The following is an 18,781-nucleotide window of genomic DNA, read 5'->3' as shown; positions in this document are numbered from 1 at the left end:
ACAAGTTCTTTGAGTAATGGATAGAGCTGTTGAGCACCTGCTTAGTGTACAGGCGCTATACTGAGCATTATATGAGCATTGTCATATTTATTCCTCATGGCTCCATGAAATAGGTATTGGTTTTTGCACATTTATAAATTAAACTTTTGTGAATAGTTAACTTGCCCAAGGTCAAACAATTGATAAGTGGAAGAGCCAGAAGTTGAATCCATAGCCGTATGATTCCAAAAGATACCACATTGGATGCTAGCCTATGGTCAGTAGAAGTGTCCAGAAATAAATAATACAACTAGAGTAAACAAATCTATATATATAAAAGCCAAGTGGCCCATTAGAGCCCTGAATAGCCCCCCCACCAACCTCCCACAGCCCCTCCCCCCAGCCGGCCCAGCCCTCGATCATCCCCCACCCCCAATCCCACCAGTATTATTGAGACTAGGATATTAGTTTAGCTTTTAAAAGAAGTTATTAGTCCAAGTAAATACAGTATCTGCCCCCCCAAAAAAATGTTTTTTAGTAATGGTAGACAAAGATTTGATTTGAATGATGTAGTATCTTTAAACAAATACCTAAATAATAGCTTTTTGTATATAAGATTTGTCTTATTTTTAATACATATTAAAAAGTGTCTTACTGTACATTTTAGAAAACTGGGTTTTCACAATCTTATTCATCTACATAAAAGTTAGATATCTTCTAGACTAGGGGTGTCGAACTCAATCAGAGAAGGGGCCAAAATCTAAAATCCAGCCTAAATCTCGGGCCGAATGGTTTACTGAACAGTCATAAACTGTTATTGTGATGGAAACGCAGCAGAGTGCAGTGATGACAGCGCGGTGCAGGCCACATTGCAAGGCCTGGCGGGACGGATTTGGCTCGAGGGCCTTGTGTTTGACACGTGTTCTAGACCCATATGACTTCTTAATCTCCTCCGACTTAAGAAACATTAATTAGGTTTAATGCCATACCACAAAGCAAGAGGCGATCTGAAACTTTCCTTCAACATAGATCAGAGGAGTGAGCATTCTTGATTTTTATATTGCTTCTAACAGCAACATGCAGACAGGATAAGAAGTAGACAGGCCACAGCAATGACATGTTGACTCTTCTCGAGTCCATATTCAAGAGTTACTTGGCTAATGTTTCTTTTTGTTAAATTGGTTTTTAGTTTTTCAGCTTTAAAGTCTTTTAAGGGTAATTTTACTACTTTTACATATTCTAATTGAGTCTTTTTATGGTAAGGTATTGTTTTTATTTAGTCTAACACAGTGAAATCTCATACTTGAAGCTTTTCAACAAATACACATTTAAATGAGAAAGTTCATCTGAAGAAGCTTTGACCAACTTGATTTAATCTGTCACACATAGTGTAAAGGGTACAGGTTCTTTAGTATGGCATCATTATTTGCTTCAGTGATTGCATTTTTAAAATGGGCATAAAGAAGCAGTTTCTCCACTGTGGTTGACATAATACAAAGTTAATTCATAAAGGCTTTCCCTGTTTTATCATAACTATTTATTACAATGAGTTGGATTTGTATGATTTGGGGGAATAAATATTTTGATGTGATACTTCATTTCTTAATGTCTCTCCATCATAAAAAAATTAACAAAATATTAAAATTATTAAATAGATTTTATTCATATTTTCTAACAGAATACTAGACACACATGTTTTCCAAACCCACAGAACTTCAGTGTATGATAAAATACTTTAATATTCTTTAACTTTGTGAGTTTTTTGTTTATATTCAGCATGGGGTAGATATCTTGAATTTAAAATGAAACATTATAAATATGAAACATTATAAATAACATCATATCATTTTAAATCTTAAGATACCTTGGAATTATGACATCCCCACCTCTCATTTTATAGACTCAGGTGGCTTCAGGAGGCTGACTTGCTGCATGTGCTGTGGGAAGTGCTATCTCTGCCAGGTGCTGGGATATAAAGATGACAAATACATAATCCTTGCCCTTAAAGAGTTTATACTCTGGGTAAGGGCCAGGCATAAACAAACCAAAGTAAAACATTTTTAATGAGGTTATAGCAGAATCTGCTGAGTACTGTGGGTCCCAGAGATGAACAGCGGTCCTTGGCCTGTGGAGTTCTTGGAGGCCTACCCCAGTAGCTGTGAATGCTCAGCTGAGGCTCACAGAATAAAAAAAGATACCTTATGCTTTTAGCTTGATTTTAGGCAAATGAGGTTTGCACATGATTCAGAAATACATTATATGATGTATTTTTTAAGTTTGATATATTTTCTCAAATGATGATGGTGATAGGGCTGTGTGGTGAATGGGTAGAGGGGCACTAAACAGAAAGGTTACTCCTTATTCTATACCATATTATTTCTCCCAGTTATGTTTTTTATTCTCATGTGTAATGACAAGAATATAAAACAAATTCTTTATTGTATATAAATGCTACAATTAAAAGCATGGTAAAAAAAACAAAACAACAAAGCAATATAAAAACAATAAGAAATGTTGATATAAAAATTTAAGTAGTTGATACTCGAGCTGAACAAACTACTAAACAGAAGTAAGAAGTATAATATACATTTACCATTTTACATATCATTCTATCTCAAACCTACAAAAGGCACAAAACAATGTGCATAATAAGAAATTGAGATTCTCAAAGTCTAAAGTATTTAATGTTTCAGTGTTAAGATGTTTAACTTTATTAATAATGCTAATAGTAGATAGTAGGTTTTTTTTAATGATTTTAATTGCTAAAGTTTTTTGGGGGGAGGTGTCTATTTAATAAGTAAAGTCAGAAGATCCCTAACCCAGACTGCTTTTCTTGTGCAGCTTATACCAGCTTCTTCTAAAGCCTCATTACTACCCTAAAGCCCCTTTATTCTGAGTCTGTGTCTGTCAGGTGCCTTGGCAAAGGCCACTTGCAAGCGGTCCCTGCTGTACAACTAAATATCCTTGAGACCTGGATAGCAGCAAACCTGGGTCTCAGATTGGCAGTTACTGGCTACAGTTCCTGAGATGATTACTGCAGGCAGTTGCTTATGTGTACAGAGGGGCAAAAGAAAGGTCTGGGGACAATATGGGTGGTTATTTCTTCAATAAAAATACAACCTTATGTTTAAAGTAAATAACCTGCTAATGGTATGCCAGTAATTTTATTTTTCTATTTGAAGAATGTATTTTAGAGTCACCCATGAATGTTTTAAAGACCAAAATTATCCAGGTACATTGCGTATTTTCTTATTCTTTATTAATCCTCTTTCTGATTTATTGAATTCATATTGACAGGTAGCACTATATCCGTCTAAGAATTGGGTCTCTAGTGGTAATTCTCAGTCACAGACTGACCAAAACCTTTAATCTAGAAAGCTTGTGTTTGGGCCATCATAGGCAAGAGTGATGTCAGAGTTCATGGTTCATTCACAACAAGGCAGCACTTTCTAGACGCATATAAAGAAGGCATATTTACTAATTGATAAATGATTCCTTTAATATACCTTAATAGTATACTTTATAAAGAATTTTATTTATTTTAAAAGGAAATATGACCATAGATCCTGAGATCAAAAGTTGATGTATAAATTAGTGTCCATTACTAGTATTTTCTATATCAACACTATTTCTGCCTGGTAAAAGAAATTCCATTTTCAGTGGTATTTAATTTTATATGTTTTTTTCCTTTTTACTTTGTTATTGAGAAACCAGTAGTCTTTCTAGGATATATCAGTTCTGATATTTTTATTCAAACTCATTTAATTCATGAAAAAAACATTTTTGCAAAATGAAAAACTGATCATTCAGAACATTTACATGTACATGTATCATAATTTGCAAATTATATGAAGAAAGCTATAGTAGGTGATACATGAGTTAACAAGAAAAGCTTTTATATTATAAATTTACTTCAACAGCATTATGAATATTTAAAATAATTTTTTTTATCAAACTGCTTCAGTCATTCGTTACATAATTCTTAGTTTTATAAATGTAATTTAAGGTAAGTTTAATATCTTGTTTGAGTAGCTGAAGCAAGAGTTATAGTTTTGTTGGATAATTATGTTGGTTTAGTAATATATTCCCTTAACAATCACTCTTATTGCTGCTGTTGATGACCAAAGTTTCTTCCTATATGCATACTTTGGAAAGTCTCATACATGAGTATAGATACATAATAAAATGTTTGTGGTTCAGTCAATTTTTAGCGGTTAAATTTGGGAAGAAGTGGCCCAAGATATTGAAGAGTATACAATTTCCATTTCAGCTAATACAAAAGTTTGGAGGTATGGGGAGTTTGGTCAATTCAGCGACCTGCAAGTTAAATTGATTTCAAAATTGTCACATGTCAGTGATTAGTTATAACAAACAAACCATTAAATAAATGAATATACAAACATATATACACACACATAGATATACACATAAAAACTCATGATTCTGAAACACACTCCCAGTTTCTTCTCTTATTCTGTGATCCAGTGTAACATTTGTAGCAGAATATGTGCTTTGTAACAATAATTATATGAAGATCTTATCTTTAAAGGTGGAGAACATTTTTAGAATAGAGTGTACCCTGTGAGTAAATATAAAGTGTCTGGTATATATACTTAAACCTCTGGAGTTTTGATCAAACGCCTGCTGTTACATCAGTTCTGTTGGCAATTTTTCTTCTGATCTGTGACCTTGATCTTGTGCTGTGTCTGCATATTAAATCTGTTTTAGGGATGAGGGACCATAGTTGAATTTAGTAGGATTTGTGCTCAATCTCAAAGAATGTGTTTATCTGTGTGTATATTTAAATTCCAGGAAGAATTAAAAAGCATTATTTTCCATTATATTTCATATTTTGATAGATATTGGAAAAATGCTTTTGAAGAGCTATTGGAAGAACTACACATTCTCTTCCTTTTTAAAAAAATATATTTTATTGATTTTTCACAGAGAGGAAGGGAGAGGGATAGAGAGTTAGAAACATCGATGAGAGAGAATCATCGATCAGCTGCCTCCTGCACACCCCCCAGTGGGAATGTGCCCGCAACCAAGGTACATGCCCTTGACTGGAACTGAACCCGGGACCTTTCAGTCCGCAGGCTGACGCTCTATCCACTGAGCCAAATCGGTTTCGGTTCTCTTTCTTTTTTATTTACCATAAACTCTTTCACACTTATGTGCTACCAAAATAATTTGTTAAGCCCTAGCCAGTTTGGCCCAGTGGATAGAGCATCAACCTGCAGACCAAAGAGTCCCAGGTTCAGTTCTGGTCAAGGACAGGTACCTTGGTTGCAGGCTCCTCCCTGGCTGGGTCCCTGGTTTGCTTTTGTGCAGGAAGCAACCAATCGATATGTTTCTCTCACATTGATGTTTTTCTCTCTGTCTTTCCCTCTCTCTTCTACTCTCCCTAGAAGTCAATGGAAAAATATCCTCAGGTGAGGATTAACAAAAAAAAAACAATAATAATTTGTTATAATTATTTTATGTTTATTCAGAGAAACTTGTTTCTGTGAGAACCGTAAGAGTGAACAGACATTAATATAAATGATAAATAAATGTTGCATGTATTCTTCATCATATAGTAATTCTCTTCCTGGATTTTTTCAAATTGTAAATAGAATTTTATTGAATGATTTTTAATTTCCTGTGTTTTTAAGATAGTACAACACAACATCCAAGAAGGTGCTGCATTTTTAGAATATAAATTTTTTGGCAATTAGGCTTTTTCTCTAGCTCCTTTGTTTCTGTGAGCTTTTTAAACTTGCAATCTCTAACTTCTTCACCTTAATTTTGATTTAAAATTATTTTTTAATCTTAGAGGTAGAATTAAATAGAAGTGGATTTTATTGAATATAATTCATGTAGCAAAGCCTCTGATGATAATTAGAATAAAGAAGCTCTTATCAATTTACTATGTCAATTATAGATAGGGATACTTGTTTCTGTTGTTGAAACAATATTCTACCTCTTTTATGAAGTTCTATCATTAGGGATCCTAATTGCACTTTATTTCACAACCATTGTGTAATAAGGAAAAGATTCAGTTTGAATATAAGGTCATATTCTATCTAATAAAGAGGGAATATGCTGATTGACTGCCATGCCCTCAAAGATGGTGGCACCCAGTCCACTCAGCCCCCCAGGGCCACCCAAGGCTTGGGCTGCCGGCAGTGGCAGCAGCAGAGGCGTGATGGGGCTTTGCCTTCCCTTGATATCCAGGTCACCTCCCACCCCTGAGGGCTCCCGGACTGTGAAAGGAGGCAGGCAGGGCTGAGGGACACACACCCCCCCTCCAGTGCATGAATTTTCATGCACCAGGCCTCTAGTTTAGCTTATAAATGAACATCTGTTTGAAATTTGATTATTCCATTAAAGAAAGTAGTAAAGATAAATAACTTTGGGGAATTGGATGGGTAAAGAGTATGGCTATTTCAAAATTGTTCTCTGAAGGAAACGATAAAAAGGTTATGAAGTATATTGGTCACAGCTATTTCTACAACTTTTTGACAACATATCTTTTTGGTTAAAATGCATGTCATTTTTATCAACTACATTTAGGTAAATTACTTGGAATAAAATTTTAGAGTTGAAGAGATCCTCAGATACACATGTGCTTGAGTTAAGCACTTGAGACAATCAACCACTAGTGTGTCCTAGTGAGTTTCTTTTAGTAGGAAATGTGAGTGATGGTATTTTACTCCTATGGAAGCAGCTAAATGCAAGTTAAAGCTGATAGACCTCGAAATTAGGACCAAATTTGGCCTTGGGCAAAAATATGTAAGTCTCTCAGGAGAGCAATCTGGACAGCTGTCTTAATCCCTGAAGACTATTCACATCTAAAATGAGAACTAGTAGGAGAGGGCAAGAAGCTCATACAGCCTGTTGAGACCTTTACTTGAACAACTTTTTAGATAAATTTACTTTCTTCACACCTGTCAAATTGTACAACCATATATACATTTCTCTTTTGATAAAGATAATACTACAAAGTAAGTTATTATATTATAATTTAAATTATATCAAAGGGCATAAAATATTTTGAATAGAAATATTTTTTCTTCAAGAATAGAAATATTAATATTCTCTTACAAATGAAATTTCAGGCTACTTGTTTGCTGTATCCTTATTATTCTCTGCTGTGAAATGACAGTTGTTACTTTTATTCTTTTTCTTAGTTTTTCCAAAAAAAACTAACTTTTAATTTATAAAGAGAATTCTCTATAGTTTTAACTTTTCCAGAACCCTTATCTGAAATGTTTTCCTTCCTCACTCTAGGGAATTGAGTATTGGATTTATGTAATTTAACTCTATGGTCTTTGGCTTGGAAAGCTAATCTTAATCTGTTTGGATAAAAAATGATTAGTGTTATATCTTCTTGATAAATTGTTCTTGTTTTTTTTTTTTTGTTTGTTTGTTTGTTTGTTTCCTATTCAACTTTAAAACTTATTTTCAAAGTCTTACCATAGAGAACACCAAGAATTCTCCTAATTATTTCTCTTGATTTGTATTGTTTAAATAAAAAGATCAATAATTAGGATCTTATACTATAAATCTAGAGGCCTGGTGCATGAATTCGTGCACAGGTGGGGTTCCTCGACCTGGCCAGCAATCCGGGCCAATCAGGGCTAGCCACAGGAGGTTAGCTGTGGGAGCACACTGACCACCAGAGGACAACTCCTGCATTGAGCAGTGCGTCATCATAGTGACTGATCGACTGGTTGTTCGGTTAAATGATTGTAACGGTCATTTAGGCTTTTATATAGATAGATGATAGAGATAGATAGATAGATAGATAGATACAGATATATAGATATGATTCTTCTAATCCTTAATAACACATCTTAATTTTCCCCCTTTGTATAAAAAATGCCCACTAAATAATCCATAGTGAAATTTATTTTAATATATTTTTATTGATTTCAGAGAAGAAGGGAGATGGAGAGAGAGAGATAGAAACATCAATGATGAGAGAGAATCATTGATCGGCTGCTTCCTGCACACCCCACATTGGGGATTGAGCCCACAACCTGGGCATAATCCCTGATCAGAAATCAAATTGGTGACCTCTTGGTTCCTGGGTCTATGCTCAACTGCTGAGCCACACCCAGCTGGGCCATAGTGGAATTTATCAATAGATAATATTGTACAGTAGGAATTATTCTTGAATACCACAATTAAGTAGCCTTTCAATTACTTCTTATTTTGAATGATCAAAATAATCATTAAAGATTCCAAATAATCATTAAAGCAACACTGCAGAAGTACCTTGAAATTCACTACTCACATAAAGTATTATTTGGTAATGGAGAAGATGTTGGAGTAGATTTCATGGAAACAATCACAAAACATGAGGTATTCATTAGACATAATTTAACCCTTTGCACTCCGAACCATTCTGGACATTGGCTACCAGCTACTCGACGCTACTTTGCGGCAGACACGTGCGTTGAATTAACTCAATTCCACGTAATCACTAATAAACTGCAATGTCCCCCCTGAGAGGGGACATCCGCGTGATATGCTAGAATTCTGATGTCCCCTGAGAGGGGACAGCGGAGTGCAAAGGGTTAAATAGCATACAAAGTCACTTCATAGAAAGTGTTTTAATGGAGAATTTGTTTATGAATAAGATACTGAATCCTTTCCTTAAAAATAGCTGGAGGAAGACATTTCTCATTATTTATCTCTCAATTAAAAGTAGTCTAACATATAAGAATCCTATTATATGTATCCTTCATTTACCAAAGTAAAATCTTATTACTTGGACTTTACCATTTTAAAAGTATTTAAAAATTCAGCAAACTTTACCTTTGCTGAATAAACCTTTACCTAGGAAGTGCAAAATAAATTGCAAAGGAATCACTATAACACTTGGGAACTGTTCAGATGTAAATTTATTTATAACTGTCTTTTATTAAAGCTCTAAAAAAAAAAAAAAGTTCCAACTACAACATAATTTCATCTTTATTTATGTTGAAACTTTACACTTGATAGATTTCCCAAAATCTGTCAAGTGTATAGTCAAGATTCTTTGGAATTATTTTATGGTTTAATTTTATTTTATCATTTTAAAAATAATTCTGCCTTAGCCCTGACTGGTGTGGCAAAGTTGGCTGGGCATCATCCCATGTACCAGGAGGTTGCTGGTTTGGGCACATGCCAGGGTTTCGGGTTTGATCGTTTAGGAGGCAGCTGATCAGTATTTCTCATTAATGTTTTTCTCTCTGCCCCTCTACCTTCCTCTCTTTAAAATCAATAAAAACATATTCTTTACTATAATAACAACTAGAGGCTCAGTGCATGAAATTAGTGCATGGGCCAGGGAGAGGAGGCCCACTCAGCCTGGCATGCACCCTTTCCAATTTGGGATCCCCCTCACAATCCAGGACCGCTGACTCCTAACCACTCATTTGTCTCCAAAGGGCTCTGCTAATACTACAGCCAAGGTGTGGAATTCTTCCTCCATGGCACACAGCCCCAGGAGACCTTCCAAGTTAGCCAAAAAGGCAACCTCAGCATTAACGGGATGGCATCCCTTTGCTGAGAAATATAGAGAGGCTAGATGGGGATTTTGTGAAATTGTGGAGCCTTGCAAATTAGGTGAGCTTTCAATCTCTCTTTGAAAGGGCAGCGAAGAGGACCCTTAGGCTGCCAGAGCAACAGCGAAGGGTAGGCACATTCAAAAACAGAAAAACTTAAATATACAGACATGAAAATCATATTGGGAAACTGAGGGCAGAGCCCCAGGAAGAATGCAAAAATCATCAAAGAGCCATCATCTATCTTGATATATGTTTGCAAACAACACATAAACAATTTCAGCTAATGGCACATGAAATGCAAAATAGTTCTGTTGTAAGGTTCTTTTTGGCCATCCTTAAAGTATAATGAAATCCAGCTGGTGGAAAGCTATATCTTCTAGCATTAGACCCCACCACTGATGGGAGGATCACCTAGATAGCCGCCCCCATGTCATCCCATGATGGCGGCCCCTACATCGTCCCAGATGTCAATTAGGCTGGCAGGGGAGTATTTAAGGGGTAATCAGGCTGGCAGGCAGAAGCAGTTAGGCACAGGCAGGCAGGCAGGCAAGCGAGTGGTTAGGAGCCAGCAGTCCAAGATTGTGAGAGGGATGTCCAACTCCTGCAGGGATTGGGCCTAAACCGGCAGTCAGACATCCCCTGAGTGGTCCCAGATGTGCACAAATTCCATGCACCAGGCCTCTAGTGTATATATTGATATAATATATTTTTAATATGTTCACCTGTTGATAGGCATTTGGGTCATTTCCATATCTTAACTATAATTAATGCTATAGTTAATAGGAGCATGCATATAGATTGGGTATAGAAGAAGCCAAATCCTTAAATGTGTGTTAACAGTTAAATATTTTTCACTGAATATACACAATAGTGTTAAACACTTGGTTACATTCTGAAGCAGTATACTTATAAAACCAAGCAAGTGAAGTGTTATTTTGGTGGTTAAAAGTAGTGTAGTTGTGTTTTTACTAAAAGAAAATGAGTCCAGTCAATTCTAACTTGAAATTAAGCAATTTTAGCATTAAGAAATATATGTATTAGGCATTAGTAATATTTTACATTCATAATACTATAATATCCATATGTCTCAATGAGCTGTATTGTATCCAAGTATTATACCTCTTTTTCTTTTTTTCCTGAATTTCTCAAAGTTTATACCATAGAAATGAAAAGTTAAGATTTAAATAAGATGTAAGAAGGATTTCTCCCACTTTAGTTGTTTAAGGGATAGAAAAAGAAGTTATCTAAAGAAATTTGGCTCACTCTGTTTCCTAAAGGTTTTAAATTGTAGGGTCTGAGTGAATTTAGACCTTAAGTAGTCTCAGAATTCCTACTTTCTTAGGCATTTCATTATCTGCTGGAATGGTGGTAGGTGTGGCTACTGAGTGGCACCTGAAGCAGTCTGTCAGGAAATGCAATCTTTGATTTACACATTTTCTTATTAAAAAACAGGTTTCTATGAGAAGTTATTTTTCTTCTCTCTGCTGTATGGATTGGTGCTGTTTATAGAATTTCTTCTTAAAGAGATTAATGACAAATAATCACCTTGATTTAGATAGACTTTTCTGGAAGCAATTACTCATCTTCTTTTCTTATCTATTCTAAATTTCTTTTCCACTTTTTTACATGTTGATGTGCTTAGCTTAGTGTATGCACACAGTTATATCTATATGTACTATAGCAACCATATTTTCTAAACTAAAAATTGGTGCAAGTATCCTAACACATTTTTTTAATTGTTTTTCATTTTTAAATATTTTAAAAGATTTTTCAAATCAAAGATTTTATTTTAATTTAGTTATACTTACTGATACAAATTCACAAAAAAGAAATAGCATGGGTGAGAAGATGACTATTTTATATTAGGAATGTCTTACAAAAATAAGGTTACACATTTACCAGTAACATGTCTTCTGCATCTGATAGGAGTGGACCTCATATTAAAATTTTTAATAGAACACATTTTAAAAGTCGATGGGATAAATGGTGATGGAAAAAAAAAATTTTAAATCGAAAATAAAAATTGACATTGATAGATTATAACATTGATTGATATGAATGAGCACATAAAGTACCATTCTCTGCTGTTTTTAAAGTTATGGTAAAAATTAGGGATTAAATAAGCTTGTTATTAATATCTAAATGTTTATGAATATGAATAAGACTGTCAATACTTTGCACAGGCCTACAAAATAATCTTATCCTTGTTAGGGCTTTCATTTCTTTGAAAACAGAAATTCTAAAAATTAGTTAATGGAATATCTGGTGTTTGGAAGAGGATGCCAGAAGTGGATCTGTTCTGTAGGCCTCACCCACATTAAACTCATCAAATGGGGCCATGCCATGTGCATCTCTGTCCCTCATGCACTTCTGCCTGTTTTTTCTAATCTGTCTGTAATATAAGGAACTAATTCCAGCTCCCTTATAGAGCTATATTGCTATAAAGTAGACTAAGCATTCACATTACTTGGCAGAAGTGTGCCTATGAAAATTCAAAAACTTGGTGGGCTTTGGAAAATAGTTAAATAATATAAAAATATTTAATTGATTTGATCATTTTAATGATATTTAATTCATAGCATTTCCAACAGAGATTTCTAATATAATAGGAATGGCAATAACATAAAGAAGTGACTATAATGCATATTTATGTATATTATAGTATTTATGTAAAGTACAAGTATTTTTTTTTTTTGCTTATAGATACCATAGTATAATTCTAATTCTGCACCTCCTTAACTATTTTCTGTGTTTATATTTTTTAGAACACTGATATTTGCATTTAATGAACAAAAGATGAAAAAGGAGACTCAAGATATTCACTAAGGATTATATCTGCTTGCTGCTGCAGACCTATGTATTAAGGAATTCTGCTTTTTCTTGCTTAAGAGTTGATCAGCTCTGTGTCAAACTGCATCGGAGTTTGCTTGCCTCTTATCTTGTCATTGCCAGAAGAAATCCTGTTCAGTATGTAACAGTACATCACTGTCTAATTGCTATGGAAGGTGATAAACTGACACTCACTTATTAAAGCTATATCTCACTCACCCACGGAAAACCATTCTTTAAAGTGAACAGAAACCTAGCCCTCGTGACACTTCTATTGAACATGACTCATGGAGAAGAGCTTGTCTCTGATGTGCACCAGGATTCTGTTGTTTTAACTTATCTAGAAGGATTACTAATGCATCAGGCAGCAGACGGATCAAGTACTGCCATTGACAAAAAGTCTGCTGGGCATAATGAAGATCAGAACTTTAACATTTCTGGTCATGCATTTCCTACCTGTCAGAGTAATGGTCCAGTTCTCAATACACATACATATCAGGGATCTGGAATGCTGCATCTCAAAAAAGCCAGACTGTTGCAGTCTTCTGAGGACTGGAATGCAGCAAAGCGGAAGAGGCTGTCTGATTCCATCGTAAATTTAAATGTAAAGAAGGAAGCTTTGCTGGCTGGCGTGGTTGACAGTGTGCCTAAAGGCAAACAGGATAGCACATTACTGGCCTCTTTGCTTCAGTCGTTCAGCTCTAGGCTGCAGACTGTTGCTCTGTCACAACAAATTAGGCAGAGCCTCAAGGAGCAAGGATATGCCCTCAGTCATGATTCTTTAAAAGAAGAGAAAGATTTAAGGTGCTATGGTGTTGCATCAAGTCACTTAAAAACTTTGTTGAAAAAGAGTAAAGCTAAGGATCAAAAGCCTGATACCAATCTTCCTGACGTAACTAAAAATCTCATCCGAGACAGGTTTGTAGAATCACCTCATCGCATTGGACAAAGTGGAACAAAGGTCATGAGTGAACCCTTGTCATGTGCTGCGAGATTGCAGGCTGTTGCAAGCATGGTGGAAAAAAGGGCTAGTCCTGCCACTTCACCCAAACCTAGTGTTGCTTGTAGTCAGTTAGCATTACTCCTTTCAAGTGAAGCTCATTTACAGCAGTATTCTCGGGAACATGCTTTAAAAACACAAAATGCAAATCAAGTGGCAAGTGAAAGGCTTGCTGCTATGGCCAGATTACAAGAAAATGGCCAGAAGGATGTCAGCAGTTTCCATCTCTCAAAAGGAATGTCAAGCCATCTTAATGGTCAAGCAAGAACATCATCGAGCAAACTAATGACTAGCAAAAGTACGACATTTCAAAGTCCGATGGGTATTATTCCTTCTTCCCTCAAAAATGCAGGCTATAAGAACTCACAGGAAAGAAACAACATAAAACAAGCTGCAAATAATAGTTTGCTTTTACATCTTCTTAAAAGCCAGACCATAACTGCACCTATGAATGGACACAACCATAGTGAGAGAGGAAGCATTTTTGAGGATAGTAGTACACCTACAACTATTGATGAATACTCAGATAACAACCCTAGTTTTACAGATGATAGCAGTGGTGATGAAAGTTCTTATTCCAACTGTGTTCCCATAGACTTGTCTTGCAAACACAGAGTTGAAAAACAAGAACCTGACCAACCTATTTCTCTGGATAACTTAACACAATCCTTGCTGAACACTTGGGATCCAAAAGTCCCCAACATAGATGTTAAAGAAGATCAAGATACCTCAAAGAATTCTAAGCTAAATTCACACCAGAAAGTGACACTTCTTCAATTGCTACTCGGCCATAAGAATGAAGAAAATGAGGAAAGAAACAACAGCCCTCAGGAAGTGCAGAGTGATGTAACAAAATTCAATAAACGGATGTATGCGAGGACTTCCGTAATAGAAAGCCCCACCACACATAGGACTACTCCTGTGAGCACTCCTCCATTACTTGCATCTACCAAAGCAGAGTCTCCCATCAATCTCTCCCAGCACTCTCTGGTTATCAAATGGAACTCCCCTCCATACGCCTGCAGCACTCAGTCTGAAAAACCAATAAACACCACATCTAACCACTTGATGGATCTTACAAAGAGCAAAGAGTCGCAAGGAGAGAAACCAGTCCAGAATGAAGGTACACAGAACTCTGCGACTTTCAGTGCCAGTAAACTGTTACAAAATTTAGCGCAGTGCGGAATGCAGTCTTCCACTTCAGGGGAGGAGCAGAGACCCAGTAAACAGCTGAGTGTAAATACAGATAAACCCATAGCTATGATCGATAGACTAAGTAGCCCTCTGCTCTCAAATAAAACAAATGCAGTTGAAGAAAGTAAAGCCTTCAATAGTCAGGCAACGGATTCTGAACCAAGACTTTCTGGTTCTGAAATAGAAAATCTGCTTGAAAGGCGCACTGTTCTCCAGTTGCTCCTGGGAAACCCCAACAAAGGGAAGAGTGAAAAGAAAGAGAAAATTCCTTTGAGAGAGGAAAGTACTCAGGAACATACAGATAGAGCTTTAAGTGAACAAATATTGATGGTAAAAATAAAATCTGAGCCTTGCGATGACTTACATATTCACAATACAGATGTGCACTTGAGCCATGATGCTGAGAGTGCCCCATTCTTAGGTATGGCTCCCCCCATACAGAGAAGTGCAACTGCCTTACCAGCTTCCGAGGACTTGAAATCGGAGCCCCTTTCACCTCAGGATTTTTCTTTCTCAAAGAATGGTCTGTTAAGTCGACTGTTGAGACAAAATCAAGAGAGTTACCTGCCAGATGATCTGGACAACAGTCACAGACATAGTGAACTGACACTTCTGGAATCAAAGAATCTTTGCATGGTCCCTAAAAAAAGGAAACTTCATACTGAGCCATTAGAAAATCCATTTAAAAAGATGAAAAATAGCATCCTCGATGCTGCCAACAGTCACGGAGCCCCAGAGGTGCTGTATGGGCCCCTGATTAACCAGCAAGAGCTGAAATTTAGCAGAAATGATCTTGAATTTAAATATCCTGCCAGTCATGGTTCAGCCAGTGAAAGTGAACATAGGAGTTGGGCGAGAGAGAGCAAAAGCTTCAATGTTCTGAAACAGCTGCTTCTCTCAGAAAACTGCATGAGAGATTTGTCCCAGCACAGGAGTAACTCTGTCGTTGACAGTAAAAAGAGAGGACACAAAAATAATGTGACCAATAGCAAACCTGAATTCAGCATTTCTTCTTTAAATGGACTGATGTACAGTTCTTCTCAGCCCAACAGTCCCATGGATAACAGGACATTTCCATACCCAGGAGTAGTAAAAACTCCCATGAGTCCTCCTTTTCCTGACCACTTGGGCTGTGTGGGGTCTAGACCAGAATCTGGGTGTTCCATGACCAGTGACAAGGGACCCATTAAGTGGGTTATCGCAGACGTGGATAAGAATGAGTATGAAAAAGACTCTCCGAGACTGACCAAAACTAACCCAATACTGTATTACATGCTCCAGAAAGGAGGCAATTCTGTTACCAGTCGAGAAACACAGGACAAGGACATTTGGAAGGAGCCTTCAACTGCTGAAAATGTCTCACAGGTTACAGTCAAAGAAGAGTTACTTCCTGCTGCAGAAACTAAAGCTTCTTTCTTCAATTTAAGAAGCCCTTATAATAGCCATATGGGAAACAATGCTTCTTACCCACATAATGCAAATGGCGAAGTTTATGGACTTATGGGAAATGTGCTAACAATAAAAAAAGAAACAGAATAAAATTTAACCTGCTATTCAGCTTTGGATCTTTTTAAACCTAATTAATTGAACTTGAGATCTGTATAAATAAGAGCATGATTTGAGAAAAGCATGGTATAATTGAAACTTCATTTTGAAGAGTATCGGTAATGTTTAAATATGCACACTGCTTTTTGCTTTACATTAGAGTTCATGAGGAAACTACTGAACTATTGGTTGTTTAACACTTCTGTATGCATCAGATAACTGTGAGTAGCCTATGAATGAAATCTTTATGATCACAGATAATAGGCATAAGTTAAAATGTAAATTTCCATCCATGGTGGATAAATGCATTTTGCTGTCTTTATGAGGGTACTCTATTTTTATTTCAGAAGTCAGCTTACATAACATTTTTTAAAGTCCAAATCGTTAAATAACTCTTTAAAGGATAATTATTGAATTAAAAACCAAATTGTTAAATAACTCTTTAAAGGATAATTATTGAATTAAAAACCTAATGCTGATTCACTTTTCATTATCCAATTCAAAAATAAATTAGAAAAAAATGTGCTTACATTTTTCACTTTTGCTAAAAAAAAAAAAAAACCACAAACATTTATTTTTAACTCTTGGAAGGGGTTTTGTGGTTTCCAGTGTGTGTCCCCCATCCCAGTCCTTTGCAATATATATTTCTTTAAACCTTGTACTAATTAGTAAAAATTGATTACAATTGATGAAAGTTTGATAGATCCTTAAAAAATGGGCAGATTTCCATTTTTATATTTTAACTACTGTATTACTATTCCTCCTTTTACATAATTAGGAAAGTTAACATTTGTCTTCAGGTGGTTTTCTGAATAGCTGAATATTTAAGAAGTTGTTTTTAGCAGAACAAAATGGCTTCTTTTTGGGTAGATTTCACCATGTCTAGTAAAAGTTACTTCTTACCATTACTATGGTACCTGTGAGTTTATGACCAGGATTTCTTAAACTGCACTCAGACCACTTGCATTAAAACCATATCTGGAGTACTTGTTTTAAAATGCATATTCCTAGGTAGCGCCTCAAATCTACAGAACAAGAATCTCTGCTAAGTGTACCTGGGAGTCTTCTGTCTGCATCTGAACACCTTGGTGTTTCTTCTATACATTGAAGTTTGAGAACCGTTGCTAATAACCTTTCTCAGAACACAGGACTGTACAAAAAACAAAACTATTTGATGCCTGTATTTTCCCCAATAGTCACACATCAATGAAATATTTGCAATATTGTAGTTCATATATTACTGTTATATCTTTGGAAATCAGGTTCAGAACACTTTTTATGACCAAAAAAAAAAAATGGGTGGAGGGGACAACTTTCCTATCTGGCTGAACATCTCAGGAAAATCTGTGATTTATGTGTTCTAATGAGTAACATCTACTTAATTAGCCTTAGGGATGGAATAATAGGGCCACTTACCAAACTCAGGTGATTCTAGGATGGTTTAGAAACTTCTCTTGAATACATCCTTAACATCTGTTATATTAATTGTTTTAAGTACAGTATTGACAAAGATGGAAACATTTATTTCAAACCAAGAAAGGCCCTAAACTCAGATCAACTAAACAGAAAAGTTCAAAGGGCACATATATTGTACATGACAGTAGAATTCTACACAGTCACTCCATTGATCTATTTTAAAATAGTGGTTAAAAGTGAAAATCGATACTGTCTCAGAAGAACTTAATACATTATTGAGCCACCTGGGGTTTTGATCTTGAAACAAGTCATGTTTTTAAGTTCACTTTTTACAATCCACAATATACTCACCAGATTTTTTTTTAATTGTGAACCAGATTAGCTGATGTATCAAAAATTGTTATATAATCAACTAGTAATTAGAAGGAAATCTATTTGAAGTTGTTTCTAAGATTTTTATATTAAATATGGGTGTTATTTCCTAATATGATCAAACCCCATAAATGATTATTTTTTTCTCAGAATGATTTGTAAATAGTTACTGAGTATATTATAAATAATAATCAGGAGTGAATATTATGCTACATCCTGGAGAGAGGAAGTCATATGCTTTTTTCTGAAATGAAAATTCCACTGGCAGTGCATATATTCTACTCCATCCCATATTTGCTCTGTGGCAATAGTATTGTCTACACTATATAAAGAAGCTTTTAAACAAGTCATTTTTTTTTCCTGCCGTTATGAAATATCTAGAACCTTGGAGGCATGCTAGAAAAAAAAATGGACTTTTACAAGAGTGATAAATTTAGGTCAGGGAGAAGAACATCAAGGGCCAGCATTAAGCATAAATATTTTTTGTGTGTTTCTTTGGTTGGTTGGTTGTTTTTATTGTTAACAGTTGAAGGAATAAGGATATGTAATACATAAATAAACATGACCACACAGAATGCTGTTCTATTTTACTAAAGAATGTCCCCAATTTGAGTTTAAGATAATTTTAAAGAACAGCAGTGAGAAAGGGCATACATCCATAAATTCACTTTGCTTATGCAAATGTAGATACAAAGTACACAAATACACACATTCAAGAACTATTAAATATCTGGACAATTTCTTCCTAATTGAAAGGGTACTACAGCTCTCATTGACATCAGTAAGGTAGTATTACCTGTTTATTCCCTGCTGCATCTTACAGAAGAGTAAACTGGTGAGAGTATATATTTTATATATATATATTATATGTATATATATATATACATATATATATATAGACTTGTTA

The 18,781-nt window shown here is 35.5% G+C and overlaps 1 protein-coding gene across 5 annotated transcripts in view; it reads left to right on the top strand.

Moving 5' to 3' along the window:
* Positions 1 to 16,599, top strand: part of NRIP1 (nuclear receptor interacting protein 1) — a 96,425-nt gene extending 79,826 nt beyond the window's left edge. For all 5 annotated transcript variants that reach the window (XM_045584075.1, XM_045584076.1, XM_036444361.2 and 2 more), the window contains one exon: positions 12,284 to 16,599. In XM_045584075.1, coding sequence (XP_045440031.1) covers positions 12,628 to 16,080 — 3,453 coding nt within the window. In that variant the 5' untranslated portion in view covers positions 12,284 to 12,627 and the 3' untranslated portion in view covers positions 16,081 to 16,599. The remainder of the gene's footprint in view (positions 1 to 12,283) is intronic.
* Positions 16,600 to 18,781: the final 2,182 nt, after the last annotated feature.

The sequence above is a fragment of the Pipistrellus kuhlii genome, unplaced genomic scaffold (genome assembly GCF_014108245.1).
Source record: "Pipistrellus kuhlii isolate mPipKuh1 unplaced genomic scaffold, mPipKuh1.p scaffold_m20_p_2, whole genome shotgun sequence".
Classification (NCBI taxonomy): domain Eukaryota; kingdom Metazoa; phylum Chordata; class Mammalia; order Chiroptera; family Vespertilionidae; genus Pipistrellus; species Pipistrellus kuhlii.
This window is presented reverse-complemented; position numbering and strand designations above follow the sequence as displayed.